The sequence below is a fragment of the Crocodylus siamensis genome, chromosome 12 (genome assembly GCF_052110815.1).
Source record: "Crocodylus siamensis isolate JL-2025a chromosome 12, ASM5211081v1, whole genome shotgun sequence".
In the NCBI taxonomy this organism is placed as follows: domain Eukaryota; kingdom Metazoa; phylum Chordata; order Crocodylia; family Crocodylidae; genus Crocodylus; species Crocodylus siamensis.
In genome coordinates, this window is record NC_143406.1 from 50,841,193 (window position 1) to 50,857,066 (window position 15,874).

Here is a 15,874-nt window from a genome sequence, read left to right on the forward strand (position 1 = left end):
GTCTAAGGGGCCCCGTCGCGGGTGGGGCGGGGCCTCGTTCCCACGCCTTGCGCCCGCCGCGGCTTTTCCTTCCGGGGCAAAGGGCTGGAGTGACGGGGTCAGGGCGAGGGCGTAAGTGTGAAGCGGATGGCGACTCGCCTGGTGCAGAGCTGGCGGTAAGGAGGGCCAGGCCGGGCCGGGCTGGGCTGTGGGGTGCGGGCGGCCGGGCCGAGCCTGCTGGCTGTCCGTCCGTCTTGTCCCCGCAGACGCTGCCCGTCGCTCCTCCTGTCCTGCCCCGCGCGACGCAGGAACCAGCGGCCGGAGCCCAAAGCCGACCCCGACCCCGACGCGCCCATCCCGTTCCGGAGCAGCTGCGCCAGCCCCCGCGCCTGGAGCGTGGTGCAGTCTACAGGCGACGGGAAGCAGCGACTTGCCTGGCAGCTGCTGGCGCTCGGGTGCGGCATCTCCGCGCTGCTGCTGTGGTCTGTGCTGCAGGAGGAGCCGGCGCCGGGCCCGGGGGAGGCGCTGGACGGCTCCGAGGACGCCCGGCCAACCCCTGAGGCGGCGGCGGCAGCGGCGGCGTCCGGCTCGAGCGCCGGGCAGCCCGGGTGATGGAGCAGGAGCGGCCTGTGCGTTCCGCCTACCCAGAACGAGCAGGGGCCGCCGGCCCGTACTCAATAAATGCCGTGCAACCCGAGAGCTGCAGCGTCTTTTGGTGTCTGGGGGGAGGGGCGGGTTTCTGGGGGCCGGGCCCGCCCCTCCCCCGGCCGCGTTAACCCTGCGCGCGCCGGCACGGGGGTGGGGAAGGAAAGCGGCGCCTGCGCAGTGGCGGCCGCGGGGAAGATGCCGTCGGTTTCGAAGGCGGCTCCGCGGGGCGGCGGCGGCGGGGCCGGGGGACCCGCGCAGACCGAGCAGCCCACGCACTACACGTAGGTAGCGGCCCAGCCCGGCGGGGCGGGGCGAGGAGCTGCGCGACTGCCTGGAGGGGGGTGGCTGGGCCGGGCCTCGCCTCAGGCCTGGTCCCGCGCGGCCTCTCCGCGGCCGCAGCGCCCCTAGCTCGGCCCTGCGGTCTGCGGCGCCCGCGGCCTGCAGCACGGCCGGACGGCAGCGGCCGCGGGCCTACAGCAGCCTGAGGCCCAGGCCCTGCCGCGGCGCCGCCCCCGTGCTCCTGAGGCGGCCTCAGCCTCGGGCCCCGCCGAGACGCGGCTGCGAACGAGGCCGAGCCCGAGGGTGTCCGGCCCCGCTGCAACCCCCGCGGCCTGGCCGGGGGTCGCCGGCCCTTTCCTCCGCGTCTCGGGACACCGCCGGCCGCCCTCCCGCGCGCTGAGGCGGGTTCGCGGCCGCGGCACTGAGCGCACTCCCGGACCCCTTGAGCAGTGTTCCGGCCCCTGAGCTGCCCCCTCTTCCCCAGCGCCCTCGTCATCGCGACTAACCAGGAGCATCAGAGACACCGAGTGGCCTGGAGCCCCCCTCACCCTTGCTTGCATCTGTCCGGCACTAACCATCCCCCGAGGCACAGCCTGATTGATAACTACCCTCGGTCCTTGAAATCCCCAGGATATTCCTGCATCTTGCAAACAAGATGTGAGTGCACATCTCAGTAACTCTGCCAAGCTCCCACATCCTCAGGAATAACATCTTTGTTCTTTCCAAGCACCTGTTCATTGCCTTCTCCCAGTAGTTCCCTTCTCTTCATTTCGGCTCTCCTCCCTTCCCGGCACCAGCCAGCAGATTGTGCCTGTGGGGAGGGAGTTGCAAGCTCTCCCTGCCCCACATCCTGTGCCCAGGATAGATTTATGTGCAATGTGTGTTCATGTTGTTGGGATACTGTGTTTTAAGGGGCATTTCTAATTCAAAACCTAATGCAGTTATTTGCTAAAGCAGCTCTAGCAGGCATATCTAATGTAGAGGGAACCTAAATTCTGATTCACATGACTTGTTTTGCAATTCTCAAAACAGCTGTATAATCAGGAAAGGTTTTCTTAAGAACCTGTGATTTTTGACCCAGTATGTAATACAAGACATGACTTAGTCCATCTGTGTAATCTAGAGTTGCATTGTGAGCTTCAGTAGGAATAACTAGTTAAAAGTTAAGTCACCTAATTGGTAGTTAAATGATAAACTATGCATAGAATATATTATTTTGCATAGGATGCATCTGTACAGTCCTTTATGGGCTGCACATATTGAATTATCAAGTGCCCTTTTAAAACTCTTACAAATGTGCCTCCAATAAGATAAACTTGTAACACAGTTTAATTTTTTTAGGTATCTAAAGGAATTTAGGACAGAGCAGTGCCCCCTATTTTTGCAGCACAAGTGTACCCAGCACAGACCATTTACCTGTTTTCATTGGCATTTCCTAAATCAGCGTCGTCGTAGACCCATACGAAGGCGTGATGGGACTTTTAACTACAGTCCAGATGTTTATTGTACAAAATATGATGAGACCACAGGCATCTGTCCAGATGGAGATGAGTAAGTGCTTTTTTTGCTGTATAGGCCTTTGCAACATTATCAGTGACTTAGAGATGAATTTCTACTTACAGGACGCCAATGCTTTTCGTTCTCTAAACCTCGTTGCAGTTTATCAACTTTGACTGACTTATTTTCCCCAAGTATAAATGGCTTGCCAGCTTTTTTTCTTGGGGGGTGAAGGGAGAATATGCTCTTAAAAAATAAAGCACATGCTGCTTCAATCATCTAGTGCATACTTCCTTACCTGTGTAGGGTTTCCATATGGACAGAGGAATCAATGTGAATGGATCCTGATGTAGGTGTAGGGCCAGAAGCACTGTTTAAAAATAATAATTGCATAAAATCAATGTCCAACATATAAGAAGTTGCTTTTTGTTAATATTATTTTCATTGCCTCTCTGGTTGTAATTGGGCATAACAAGCTGCGTACTGTCAAAAAAAAATGCATATGCACAATTTTTTAAATAAAGCATTTATCAAGAGCATATATATAGTTATAAAAAAGTTTTGTTCTTCAGATTTGGTTCTTCCCATTTTAAGAGATTTGTATATGGATGTGTATACCTTAGCTATTCATCAGTAGTGACGAAAAAGTAGTGATTAAAAAATTTAAAGCATTCCTTATTTAATTTTTTTATTATTATTTGAATTATAATATGTTTAATAAACCTGCTTAAAACAAAATTTGAATGTAATACACATATATTAATGCCCCGAGTGAATATAACCTTTTAAGGTGGTGTAAGAGTGATGTTGTAGCCATTATGTTCCAGAAATTATTTGAGGGGCAAGGATTTCTTAGGGTGATGTCTTTTATTGGACCAGCCATGTAGTTGGAATAAAGTTAAGCTTTTGAATGCCAGGCATTCTTCCTCAGGTCTGATCACAAGGAGCCAGGCACAGCATAAACTCGTAAAAGTATAGTGTTTTATTTATATAAAATATTTTTAAAAACTTAAGTAAAAAAAGCTAGATTTGTTGAATCTATTTGAGCGTTTTCTCAGAGTGACCTGCAATGTTCAGTTTAGTATGCTGACTGCAGTTAATTCCTGTCTTCAGTAAATCATTGGTAATATATATGGAAATTGATATATAAGAGAAATTGATGATCTAAAACATCAGGTTAAGTTTACTATAGATAAAATTTTTATGATGAGATGTGTATGATTAAATTCTAGTAAGGTCTTTGACACCAGTCATAAGCAGAAACTCATTTATCTAGTAAATAAACAGGTAATATTGTTCACCATTTTCTCAGGATGGTAGTAATATAAAATAAATAAAATACATAATTACCCTTAGCTAGCAGAAAAGATATTGTAAATATACTTTAAATGCAGTTGTAAATCCATATATTTAAAGAGTTAATCAACTAATAAGAAAAAACCTTTCTTGAGAATATAACCTGAACTGCAAAATAGAAAAGGTAATTGAAATCAGTTATTTCAGTCAAGTCTCCTCGCTTGATGACAATTACCTCTGATGTAAATCCGTCTGCCCTGGAATTCATTCATGGTTTCTTTATTAAAAGTTGGTTTTCTGGTCCAGTGTTTGGTATAGTGACTTTCTCCAGTCAAGTGTATTGTTGATTGAAAACTGTGGTTATGTTAGTTAATTACATACAGATAAATGCAGAATGGTTCATCTGGGGAGGAGTAACTAGTGACATGAATATAGGTTAGGAGGAGATGTCCTGGCCAGCACAATGGCTAAAAGGGACCTCGCGATTATAGTTGATCACAGGATGAGTATGAGCGGCCAATGCAACCCTGTAGTCAGGAGAGCTAATAGCACACTGGGATGCATTAGCCAATGCGTTGTGAGCAGGGCTAAGGAAGTGATACTTCCTCTCTACTCGGTGTTGATGAGACCCCAGCTGGAGTATTGTGTCCAGCTATGGGCGCTGCACTTCAGAAAAGACATGGAAAATCTTGAAAAGGTCTGAAGGACAAACTTTATGTGGAGAGACTAAGGGATCTGGTACTGTTCACCCTGAGGAAAAGACTGAGGGGGAACTTGGTGGTTGTCTGTAAGTATGCAAGGGGTGACTGTTGGGAGCTGGGAGAAAAACTGCTTACTAGGGTGCTGTCGGGATATCAACGTGTATGGACATGGACGTCTGTGTCCTGTTGATGTTCGCTTGCTGTTTTTATGCTGGACGGACTCCAGTCAGCCAGTTAGGTTGGTGCTTCTCTCAGTTCTCACCCGCCCTGACTTGATGAATTGATTGAATTGGGGAGGGTGATGACTCCCTGACCTGGACCTAACTGCTGCCTGTCAGAATGTAAAGACGGGCAAAAGGAAAAAAACAAACCTCCTTGCAAAACAAAGGAAGAAGAGGGTGGGGGGGAAAAAAAGACCTGATGTGTTTGTTTATCTATTTTTCCCCGTGATGCTGGGGTTCGTAGTGGCTGATATCCCTCCTCTTCTCATTTAGTCCACCAGTTCTCGATTGCTGAAGCTGCGATTGCGCTTTTTTTTCCTTTTGATAAGTGACATCTTGCTGGCTCAATTAACCTGCTGCTGCAGCCAATTAATGCAGAAACGGTTTTTCCGAGCTCTATAGACCCACTGGGTCTGTTGCCCCATTCCTGGAGACTTCAGTCCAGACTGGCACGTGTGCAATTGCACTCTCTGCTGACTCATTCTCTTCTTTACCTTCCTCCTTCCTGCTGGCATATAGTGTCAGAAATGGCTCCCAGAGCCTTTACTGAACCAATCCAGCTCAGCTGGCCAGCAGGTAAGGCTGAGCCTGGGCAGATCAGAAGCTCCCTGCAGAGCATGACCATGCTGCTACTGCTGAACATGCCCCTCTGGTTGGGGAGTTTCTCTGGGCAGGCATCTTTGATCTTCTCACAGGTGCCACAAGGGAGGACAAGGAGCAATGGCCATAAACTGTCAGAGGATGGTTTCAGGTTGGATGTAAGGAAGAACTTCTTTACAGTAAGGGTGACCAGAATCTGGAATAGACTTTCCAAGGAGGTGGTACAGTCCCCAGCCTTGGAAGTCTTAAAAGAGGGGACTGGCCAGACATCTTGCTGGGATCATTTGATCTCTGAGGTATTCCTGCCCAGAGCAGGGAGGTTTGACCTGATGATCTTTCAAGGTCCCTTCCAGCCATTAACTTCTATGATTCTAGATACTAGTAACTAGCAGGTCTTGAGTTATAAAAGTTTAATATAATTAGAAATAGTAGTTGATCTTAATCTGCATGGGTATATTTCACTGCCAAGCTCCACCTTGAAAATCCCAGCCAGTGTCAATAAATCCTGTTTTTCAGCTGGCAGTTTGGGGTTATTGTGGTAGAAAAGGGGGCTTTGAAAGGCAGTGTGGTGGTTTGTGAAGGTTTTGGGGAGAAATGGGCAACTGGTCATAAAAATATAAGGTCAAAATGTTTCCTTTTATTGATTTTAATTTTTAAAATACTACAGCTTTTTGTATTTTGATTTGTATTTACCATTTTTATTTGTTTTTTACTTAATTTTTAAAAAGTTCTCATGGTTGTCCATTTCATGGAAGGTATAACCTGTCAATTGATAAGAAAATAGTCTTTTTTTGCTTAGCTGCAATGTCTCTTTAAAATTAAAGTTACTTTAATAATGCTTATACATGGAAAGTTCAATAAATATTTTTTAATATTCTGATAGTTTAAAAAAATCAGTAATTAAGATGTGTCACTAGTTGGTTTAGGCAATTTAGCAAAAATATATCTTTAACTCGTGTCCTTCATTTCCTCTTGTTTTATTCTCATTTTTCAATTTAGTCATTTGGTGTCAGGTCAGATCTGCTTATATGTGAATGTCCAAGTCGGGATAGCATTTGGCCCACAGGACTGAATACTGTATTTAGATATGTCTGGGCTAACCCTTGTACCCACAGGAAGCATCTTTGGCTTCTAGATGGATTCCACAGATATTACAGTCTATCTGCATAAATTCCATGCAGGATCACACTCTAAAGGCCCTTAAAGTTGTAGGATCAAACTGTTTGGACCACGGTCACATACTCTGCAAAGGCCTAGTCCAGTGGTTCTTAACCTTTTTAGGCTTGAGGCACGCCCCTTGGTTGGTTCAAGGCACGCCTTGAAAAATGCCAGCTCTTAGCTTTCACTCTTTTAACTACAGAAAAACAGCAGAGCAGTTCTTCTGTTGCAAAGAACTTGGACCACAACAGGTCAGGATGTTTTGAACACTGGGCTTCTGTATGGCATCTCTGGGTTTATCGTGCAAATCATGTTTGCCCACCTCACAGTATTAACATTGTGTAGCATCTCAAAAGTAACTCTGGATGCCTTGGGGTACTATGACACCCTGGTTGAGAATCATTGGTTCAGAAAAAAGATTAATTTTGAAGCAGCCTTTTGAATAGCTGTTGGCTGGGAAAGATTCCGTATATCAAGGCTACAGAAAAGGGTGTTGTAGTAGTGAAGACATACAAGAACCTGAGCAGTCACCATATTTTCTCATGTACACATATTTTTGAATAAGACATGCATCTCATTTTTGAAAGACAGAATGAAATAAAAAGGATCTTTCCTTATAGAAAGGCAGCTAGGAAGTGGAACTTGCTCCTTGTTCTGCTTCTGTGGATCTTGTGCAGAGTTATGTTTACTTTTGCTTGGCAGAAACTTAAGCAGCGGACACTTTTGTCACTATATTTCCTTTCTTATAATGTGCGGTTTCCTAATTTCCAACAGCTGTTTTTTGGTAAAAAGGCATGTCTTGTATATGAGAGAGTATGGTATTTTTCTGTGTTTTTTGGATAGAAAAGGCTACATCCTAGAAATGTTATGCATACATACTCTGACAGATTTAGACACGGTCTTGATAGAATATGGTTTGAGTTCAAGATGTTGCTCAGATTACAAGCCTGAGTTTGTGAGGAGGGTGGTAAGGCCCACAGTGATCAAGAAAGGAGATCATGTAAACTGCGTAGTAACTGATAGTGGCCATTTATTACTGAGCAGACACCAAAAGGACAGGACAGAATATTCATTTGAACAGCGGGCTGGTCTGGAGTAAAGTTTATTGATCTGAAATGTCAGCAGACAAGATAGTGGTTGGATTTGAGTTTGCCAGTGAGATCATAGAGATGGAGAAGAGGAAGGATCAAAGATGGAGTGGGAGAAGAGAGAGGAATCAATAAGAGCACCCCTCTCCCCTCACAGAAGGAAGCGAGGTAGGATGGATTTGCTGAGGAGTGGTTGAGAGGAAAGAGTTAGAACTTGGGGATTGTTCATGTTTGTGTTGACATGTATGCAGAAGGCCATTGTCCCTGATCGCAGCACTTAGCAGCAATCTCTTATGACTGTCTTAGGGCATGGCCTGGTGCACAGTTATACCAGCGCAAATGGGATAGAGGGTTTTCTCCTTGGAAATCCTTGGCGCCTCCCCTAACCCCAGCCTCTGGTCCTCCACAGCTTCCTTTTTAAAGCTCTGCATTTCATTTGTTCACACATTTCTGTCATCTAAAACTTGAATTAAGTTGTATTGAAATGCAGTTTCTATTTGGGCTGAGTCAATTGTGGTGTTGTAGCAATGATGATCCAGGGAATATGTAAAGTTTTATTTTGTAATATCTTTTCATAGATTCATAGATGCTAGGGTCGGAAGGGACCTCAATAGATCATCGAGTCCGACCCCCTGCATAAGCAGGAAAGAGTGCTGGGCCTACATTACCCCAGCTAGATACACATCCAACCTTCTCTTGAATACCCCCAGGGTAGGGGAGAGCACCACCTCCCTTGGGAGCCCGTTCCAGACCTTGGCCACTCGAACTGTGAAGAAGTTCCTCCTAATATCCAATCTAAATCTGCTCTCCTGTGGCCATTATTTCTTGTAACCCCCGGGGGCGCCTTGGTGAATAAATACTCACCAATTCCCTTCTGTGCCACCCTGACGAACTTATAGGCAGCCACCAGGTCGCCTCTCAACCTTCTCTTGCGGAGGCTGAAAAGGTCGAGTTTCTCTAATCTCTCCTCGTAGGGCTTGGCCTGCAGGCCCTTAACCATACGAGTGGCCCTTCTCTGGACCCTCTCCAGGTTATCCGCATCCTTCTTGAAGTGCGGCGCCCAGAATTGCACGCAGTACTCCAGCTGCGGTCTGACCAGCGCCCGATAGAGGGGAAGTATCACCTCCTTGGACCTATTTGTCATGCATCTGCTGATGCACGATAAAGTGCCATTGGCTTTTCTGATGGTTTCGTCACACTGCCGACTCATGTTCATCTTGGAGTCCACTAGGACTCCAAGATCCCTTTCCACTTCCGTGCCACCCAGCAGGTCATTTCCTAGGCTGTAGGTGTGCTGGACATTTTTCCTCCCTAGATGCAGCACTTTGCATTTCTCCTTGTTGAACTGCATTCTGTTGTTTTCTGCCCACTTGTCTAACCTGTCCAGGTCTGCTTGCAGCTGTTCCCTGCCCTCCGGCGTGTCCACTTCGCCCCATAGCTTAGTGTCATGGACTAACTGTTGCTGGAAATGTTAACTAGCAAATTTACAGTTGCAGATGCGCTTTTGTCTCGCTCATCCTGCACACAGATTCAGGGGCACGCGCAGTTAAGTGCTTACCTGATGAGTTACTATTAGGCTGTTACCTATTTTCCTGTTAGGCCAGGGGTGGGCAAAATGCAACCCACAGGGCAGATCTGGCCTGCCAGGCACTTCCATCTGGCCCACAGCACCCACCAAATTGTACCCCTCCCAGCCCTTTCACCCACATATACACATGCCCCCAGCATACCCTATTGTGCCTCGCTCCCACCTTTGTGGGTGGAAGGGTCCAGTCCAGCCAGCACGTGGCTTCCAGGCAGGCCTGCTGCTGTAGCCACCAGGCACCTGCTTGGCTTCTCCGGCATCTTGCTCACTCCAGGCAGCAGGTAGGGAAGCGGTGGGGGCAGGGCAGAGCTGCAGCTGGGCAGGAGCATGGGGCTGGGGCTGGCAGTAGTGTGGAGCTGGTGCCCAGGAGGCACGGTGGTGGTGCAGAGCTCGGGTGGGCCGCATGTGGGTGTAGGGGGGTGTGGGGACCTCACCCCCACTCCATGTGCCCCTCCAATGGTGCACAGCCCTGGCAGGCAGTGCAGTGGTGGCATCAGCAGCAGCAGCAGGTATGGGTGCTTGTGCCCAGCACATGGCTCCAGCCAGTGCTTCACATCATGGCAAGGAGCGCCGCACATGCGCAGCCCCCACACTCATGCCATGGGTGGGAAGCTCCATGCACTGCAGCCAGCTGCCTTCCCTGCTGCAGAGAGTGCTAGAAATAGAGATGGCCTAGCAGGAGCTGTGCTCTTTGCTGTGATGTGCAGTGCTGGCTGGAGCCATGCGCCGCTGGGCACCAGTGCCCAAGCTGCTGTGGCGGGGGGGGGGTCCTCACTCTCCTTCACCCTCCCTCACACCCCAGAAATGCCATACATCCAGCCCCCACAACCTCCCAACATACTCTAGCTCCCACCCCCTCACAAACCTCCTCCAAGCACATCATATGCGTTTCCCCACAGAAATGGAGAAAAATGTGGATTGCTGATTTTAACAGAGAAACGTGTTGATTTTCCATTTCTGTAAAGAGCTTTCTGCAGGCTGGCAGACTTCCAGCCTTCAAGGGACTGTGGGGAGCCAGAGGAGGGTGGTCAGGCAGAGGCACCATGTGCATGCATGCACAAACACGTGCACATGGGTGCCAGGCAGCCTGGAGAGCAGGTAGGTCTGGTTGGGGGCAGGGGAGAGGGCATTGAGGCCCCCATAGGGAGGGAGGCGGTGGGTTGGGCAGGGCTGGGGCTGCTGCCCAGCGGGGTGATGCGTGAGGCTTGGGACCAGGCACCACAATGAGTGGCCGATGCGCGAAAGAAGGCAGAACTCTTCAACAAGATCTTTGGCTCCGTGTTCCTGTCCGCTGACAATGGGGTGCTCTCGGGTGACAGTGTAGAGAGGCCCAGGAAGGATGCGAGTCCCCTGACTGTTAGTTCAGACCTAGTTAAGGACTACCTGGAGGGCTTAGATGTGTCCAGGTCGGCGGGCCCAGATGACCTTCATCCGCGGGTGCTGAGGGAATTGGCTGGTGTCATTGCGGAGCCATTAGCATGGCTGTTTGAGGACTCCTGGTGCTCGGGCCAAGTCCCTGAGGACTGGAAAAGGGCCAAGGTGGTCCCTATTTTCAAGAAGGGCAGGAAGGAAGAGTCTGGCAACTACAGACCAGTCAGCCTCACTTCTATCCTGGGGAAGGTTTTTGAAAAAATTATCAAGGGCCACATTTGTGAGAGCCCTGCAGGGGAAGTGAGGTTGAGGGGTAACCAGCATGGGTTCATGCCAGGCCAATCCTGTCTGACTAACCTGGTCTCTTTCTATGACCAGGTAACAAAGAGCTTAGATGGGAAAGAGGGAGTCGATGTCATCTTCTTGGACTTCCAGAATGCCTTCGACACAGTGTCCCACCCAATTCTGGTGGGCAAGCTGAGGGACTGCGACATTGACGAATGCACGGTCACATGGGTGGCAAACTGGCTCCAGGGCTGCACCCAGAGGGTGGTGGTGGACGGGTTGTTGTTGACCTGGGAGGGTGTGGGCAGCAGAAACCCCCCCAGGGCTCGGTCCTTGTGCTGGTGCTGTTCAACATTTTCATTAGCGACCTGGAGGAGGGTGTGGAAAGCACCCTGTTCAGGTTCGCTGATGACACCAAGCTGTCGGGTAAAGTGAATACACTGGCAGGTAGGGACCGCATCCAGGCAGACCTGGATAGGTTAGAGAAGTGGGCGGATCTGAACAGGATGCGGTTCAACAAGGACAAGTGCAGAGTGCTGCACCTGGGGAGAGGAAACCAGCATTATGGTTATAGGTTAGGGGCTGACCCTCTCAGCAGCACAGAGGCAGAGAGGGATCTTGGAGTCAGGATTGACTCCAGGATGAACATGAGTCGCCAGTGTGACAAAGCAATAGGCAGAGCCAACCGCATCCTGTCATACATCAACAGGGGCATCGCTAGCGGGGCCAGAGAGCTCTTGCTCCCCCTCTATGCGGCACTGGTCAGGCTGCAGCTGGAGTCCTGTGTCCAGTTCTAGGCGCTGCACTTCAAGAGGGACATGGAGAACCTGGAGAGGGTCCAGAGGAGGCCACTCGTATGGTTGGGGGCCTCCGTGGCCAGCCCTACGAGGTGAGGCTGAGGGACCTGAATCTCTTCAGTCTCCACAAGAGGAGACTGAGGGGGGGGCCACAACCTTATTGGGGCCAGCAGCAGGGACTTGGGGAAAGTCTGTTCACCAGGGCCCCCCTTGGAGTCACCAGGAACAATGGCCACAAGCTGAGGGAGGATACGTTTAGGTTAGATATTAGGAAGAACTACTTCACGGTAAGGGTGGCCAGAGCCTGGAATAGGCTCCCCAGAGAGGTGGTGCTCTCACCTTCCCTGGAGACCTTCAAGAGGAGACTGGACAGGCACCTGGCTGGAGTCTTGCGTCCCCTGCCATCCCCAGTGCTCTGTCCTGCCCATGGCAGGGGGTTGGACTAGATGATCTGTCTAGGTCCCTTCTGACTCAGTGATTCTATGATTCTGTGGCCCAGTTGGGAGTGGGACAGGGCCATGGGCAGCTCATCTGGGGGATGGGGCCAGTTCCCTGCTGCTGTCTACTCCTGGGGGACCAGGAAGACCCATACCCCCAGATCCATGCCCCCCTGGAGAGCAGGTTGCCCATGGCAGGCTTGGATTCCCTGTCCTGCTGCCCTTCCCCTGGGCTTCCACAGCCCAGGGTGGGTGGGGGCCCGGTGCAGCAGTGCAGAGTGGGGCTGGGTAGAGAAGCTCTTAGTCCCAACAAGCCCTGCATTGCCCTGGCAAAGCACCCCCTGCACACTCGGCAGTATGGGGTTGTGCTCTGTGGGGTGGGCAGGGGCCTCTTCGCCGGGGCAGTGCAGAGCTCGCAGCAGCAAGGTGCCTCCCCACCCGACCCCACTCTGCCCTGCTGTGCTGGGTCCTGCCCACCAGACTGTGGAGGGCTGCAGGGTGGGGAGCCCCCTGCACAGATCTGAGGGGAATGGGTCCCCCCTGCCCTGTAGACGTGGCAGCTGGGGGCCCCCTCTGGCAGGGCTGGAGTGGGGGAGTGAAGGGCACCAGCAGGGCTGGGGGCCTGTGGCTTGGGAGCAAGGGGTCTGGACCTATGTTCTGTGAGCTAAGAGGGCAGAGGGCACTGATTTTCACTGATAACCCCAAATCAAATACCAAAATGTATAGGTATTTAGAATTTATTTTATTATAGTGATAGAGGCACTGGTAGGCTTCCATATTGCTTTAAAATTGTGAATATATTAATAAAATGTTGTGTTGAGTTGATACCTAATATATAGGCATTTCATTTTGATCATGGATTTGGGGGATTTTATCAGAGAATTTGTGACTTTTTTTTTTTTTAAAACAAAACCAGAATCCTTGCTTATAATGCTGAGCTTTTAAGCATGATGATTTAGAAATGACACATCCCTGTCCCTAATGTACTTAGTTTGCTAAGCAGTTGTGATTGTTTGTGTGCATGTCCTAGTATTCATATATAACAGTTTGGGGAATGTAATATCTAATCTAATTTGTATATGCTCGAAATGATAAAAACATAGTGGTTTTTTTTTTCCCACTAAAAATATGCCATCTGTTTCCTCCAATTCACTGTGATGATACTGAGTACAGTGCTGACATTTCTTCATGGTATTAGGTTAGCACTCAGCGTAATGATGTCTTTTCAGCCTTTACAGTATTCCAAAAGCATTACATACAAAATAGATTTGATTACCACACCTTGGAATCAGTGTGCTTTTTGTCCTGACAGGTGTTTGAGTAAGAGATTTAAAAAAAATGCAGTGTAAAACGGGCAAATATTTTATTGGTGTTCCCAGAAATGCAGCGCACGAGAACTAGTGCATCAAGCAGGTGATGTACCTGCCATTTTAATTCAAAATAGCAACCTTGTTTAAGACTCTGTCACTTTGGTTTATATTTGAATGAAATAGATTTTTAACTGCTTATAATTCTGAAATTTGGAGTGGCAAATCAGTGGCACTTGTAATGTTCTCTTCGTATATGTAACTGTATCTTATGTATTTTCTTAATGCATTATGTGGAATCAAGTGTGGATAAGAGCAAATTACCTGTTAGTAACAGTGGAAGTGCTCTTGTGTCTGAAGTGACAGGGCATTGGCTTTTCATGCTGAAGGCCCAGCTGACAAGGCTGTTGACAACTGTAGTATCTGTCTCTGGTACGTGACATATGCATTACCATGCTCTTTCCTAGCCATACATTATGTAGGTGTTTCATTTGGAATGGATAGTTTTTATTTTCTTCTGGCTTCCTTTTGCAGTTGTGCCTCTGCTACTCACAGAAGTATCAAGTAAAGTTTGTTTAGTTCCTGGCTGCTGCTGCTTTTAGTCCTTTTGATAAATAGGGCTCTGCTGTGAAACCACCCTGTGCAAAACCATCCTATTCGAAACCATCAATATTCTAATAGTCTTCCCGATATTTAGCAATTCTGGTTGGGGTAGATTACACCCTTGCTGTTCATACACAAATTATTCCCCTCAGAGCCCAGCCAGAACACTAAAGTGAGTGGCAGAAGGACTGCATACATGTTCACCATTTGCACTTCACTATTCTCCCTGGATTTTTTGTGTTAAGAAAAGCGGTGCCAGCTTCTTGACAGAAGGAAAAAGAGAGACTCTTGCAGAAGTATAACAACACACTCAAAGAATGGATGGGTTGTTTTAGCAACTAGTGCTTCAGAACACAGAACCAAGTATTTCAGAGGCAGCACATTTGGTCCTTGGATTTGGGATATGCCTTTCATTTCAGGCTGACTGAAGGAGCTGCAGCACTGAACTACAGACATATTCAGCCATCAGCTGTCAAGTAACTTCTTTTGTAGTGGTGGGAACATTGCACTCTTCCTGGGATTTCTCAAGTGCATTTTTACAACCCTTGCAGTGACACACTGACAACTGTTGTCCTCCTGCTTTGCCTGCAGCAGGTTAGGGTGCTTTTGGTGTCTTTGGGCAATATGCCTTGTAGTTGTGCAACAGGTATTGATTGTATAGTTTTAGAAATAGGTTAGACAGGGACTTTTATGGGATGGTTTTGGATAGGGATGACCCTGCCTTGAGCAGGGGGTTGAACTAGATGTGACCTCCGGAGGGCCCTTCCAGCCCTACTTTTCTATGATTTTCTAAAACAGAAAGGATGAAGCCTTTCAAGGTCCTGAGCACCTACAGCATGCATTCATTCAAGTAAATTAAAATTGTTTTAAGATTGCTGAAACTTCATTTGCTTCCTTTTTAAATGCCAGATTTGGGGACCTAACCAGTTTGAAAAAGAATAAATGGTTAATGTCTTCAAAGTGACTCATAGATTCATAGATTGTAAGGCTGGACGGGACCTTGGAAGATCTTTGGGTCCAGCCTCCTGCACCAAGCAGGAAAGATAACTGTGTGACCCCAGGAAGTTGACTGTCTAGTCTTATCTTGAACATTTCCAGGGTAAGTGATTGCACCACCTCTGGAGGGAGCTTATTCCACAGTCTGGACACCTTGGCTGTGAAGAAGTTTTTATCGTTGACATTTAATTGATGTTATCCTTTCAGTCGTATTTTAGTAAAATTGTCCTAGATTTCCTCTAAAATAGTTCAAAGCATTCCATGCCTAGAAAGTATGGGAAGAATTAGAAAAAAAGTATCATGATGTTTATAGGTACTCTATGACTTGATATGAAAAGAGCATTCTTAAGGAAGGGAAAAAAAGATAAAATGGCTTTCTACACATTTAAAAGTAGAATTGCTCTGAGCCTGCATCATTGTGGCAGATAAAAATGCTGTAGTCCAATCAGTGACAGCTTTTTTTAATAGTACTAATTATTCCATTAAGGATGTCTTGTGATTAAACATATGATGAATGCTTTTTTTTAATTTAGCAGAAAAAAGAGCAAAATTTTCTAACGTTTTTCCTTTTAAAGCCATCTACTACAAACTAAAAATGTTTATTGTTTAAAAGTACTTCCATCCAAAGAGAGCTGCAATATTACCAAAATAAAACAAAAAGCCACCAGGGAAAGCAGTGGCAAAATGTTGGATTAAGTATTTAAATGCAGTCCCATGTATTATTTTTCTTCCTTTCCTTTATGCAGTTGTCCTTATTTGCATCGAACAACAGGGGATACAGAGAGAAAATACCATCTAAGATATTACAAGACTGGAACGTGTATTCACGAAACAGATGCTCGGGGCCATTGTGTGAAGAATGGACTCCACTGTGCCTTTGCCCATGGGCCTCATGACCTTAGACCACCAGTATATGATATAAGGTATCCTTTTTAGAAAGGAATAAAAAGCTATCAGTTCTAGTTAATAGGAGACCATTATCCTGTAATGTTCTAGTTAGCCAGCATTAAATGTTCACTTTCCAAA

General features: G+C 47.9%; 2 protein-coding genes across 4 annotated transcripts in view; both read left to right on the forward strand.

Moving 5' to 3' along the window:
• Positions 1-12: 12 nt before the first annotated feature.
• Positions 13-674, forward strand: UQCC4 (ubiquinol-cytochrome c reductase complex assembly factor 4). The gene is made up of 2 exons (XM_090023313.1): positions 13-155; positions 246-674. Exons 1-2 carry the CDS (start codon positions 127-129, stop codon positions 589-591), a joined length of 375 nt encoding a protein of 124 aa, XP_089879439.1. The 5' UTR covers positions 13-126; the 3' UTR covers positions 592-674.
• A 91-nt stretch (positions 675-765) lies between these two features.
• The window catches only part of UNKL (unk like zinc finger), an 85,962-nt gene continuing 70,853 nt past the window's right edge, over positions 766-15,874 (forward strand). For 2 of the 3 annotated variants that reach the window (XM_090023306.1, XM_090023309.1), the window contains exons 1-3: positions 766-908; positions 2,248-2,457; positions 15,595-15,771. In XM_090023306.1, coding sequence (XP_089879432.1) covers positions 823-908; positions 2,248-2,457; positions 15,595-15,771 — 473 coding nt within the window. In that variant the 5' untranslated portion in view covers positions 766-822. The remainder of the gene's footprint in view (positions 909-2,247; positions 2,458-15,594; positions 15,772-15,874) is intronic. The other variant, XM_090023308.1, reaches the window with a different exon arrangement.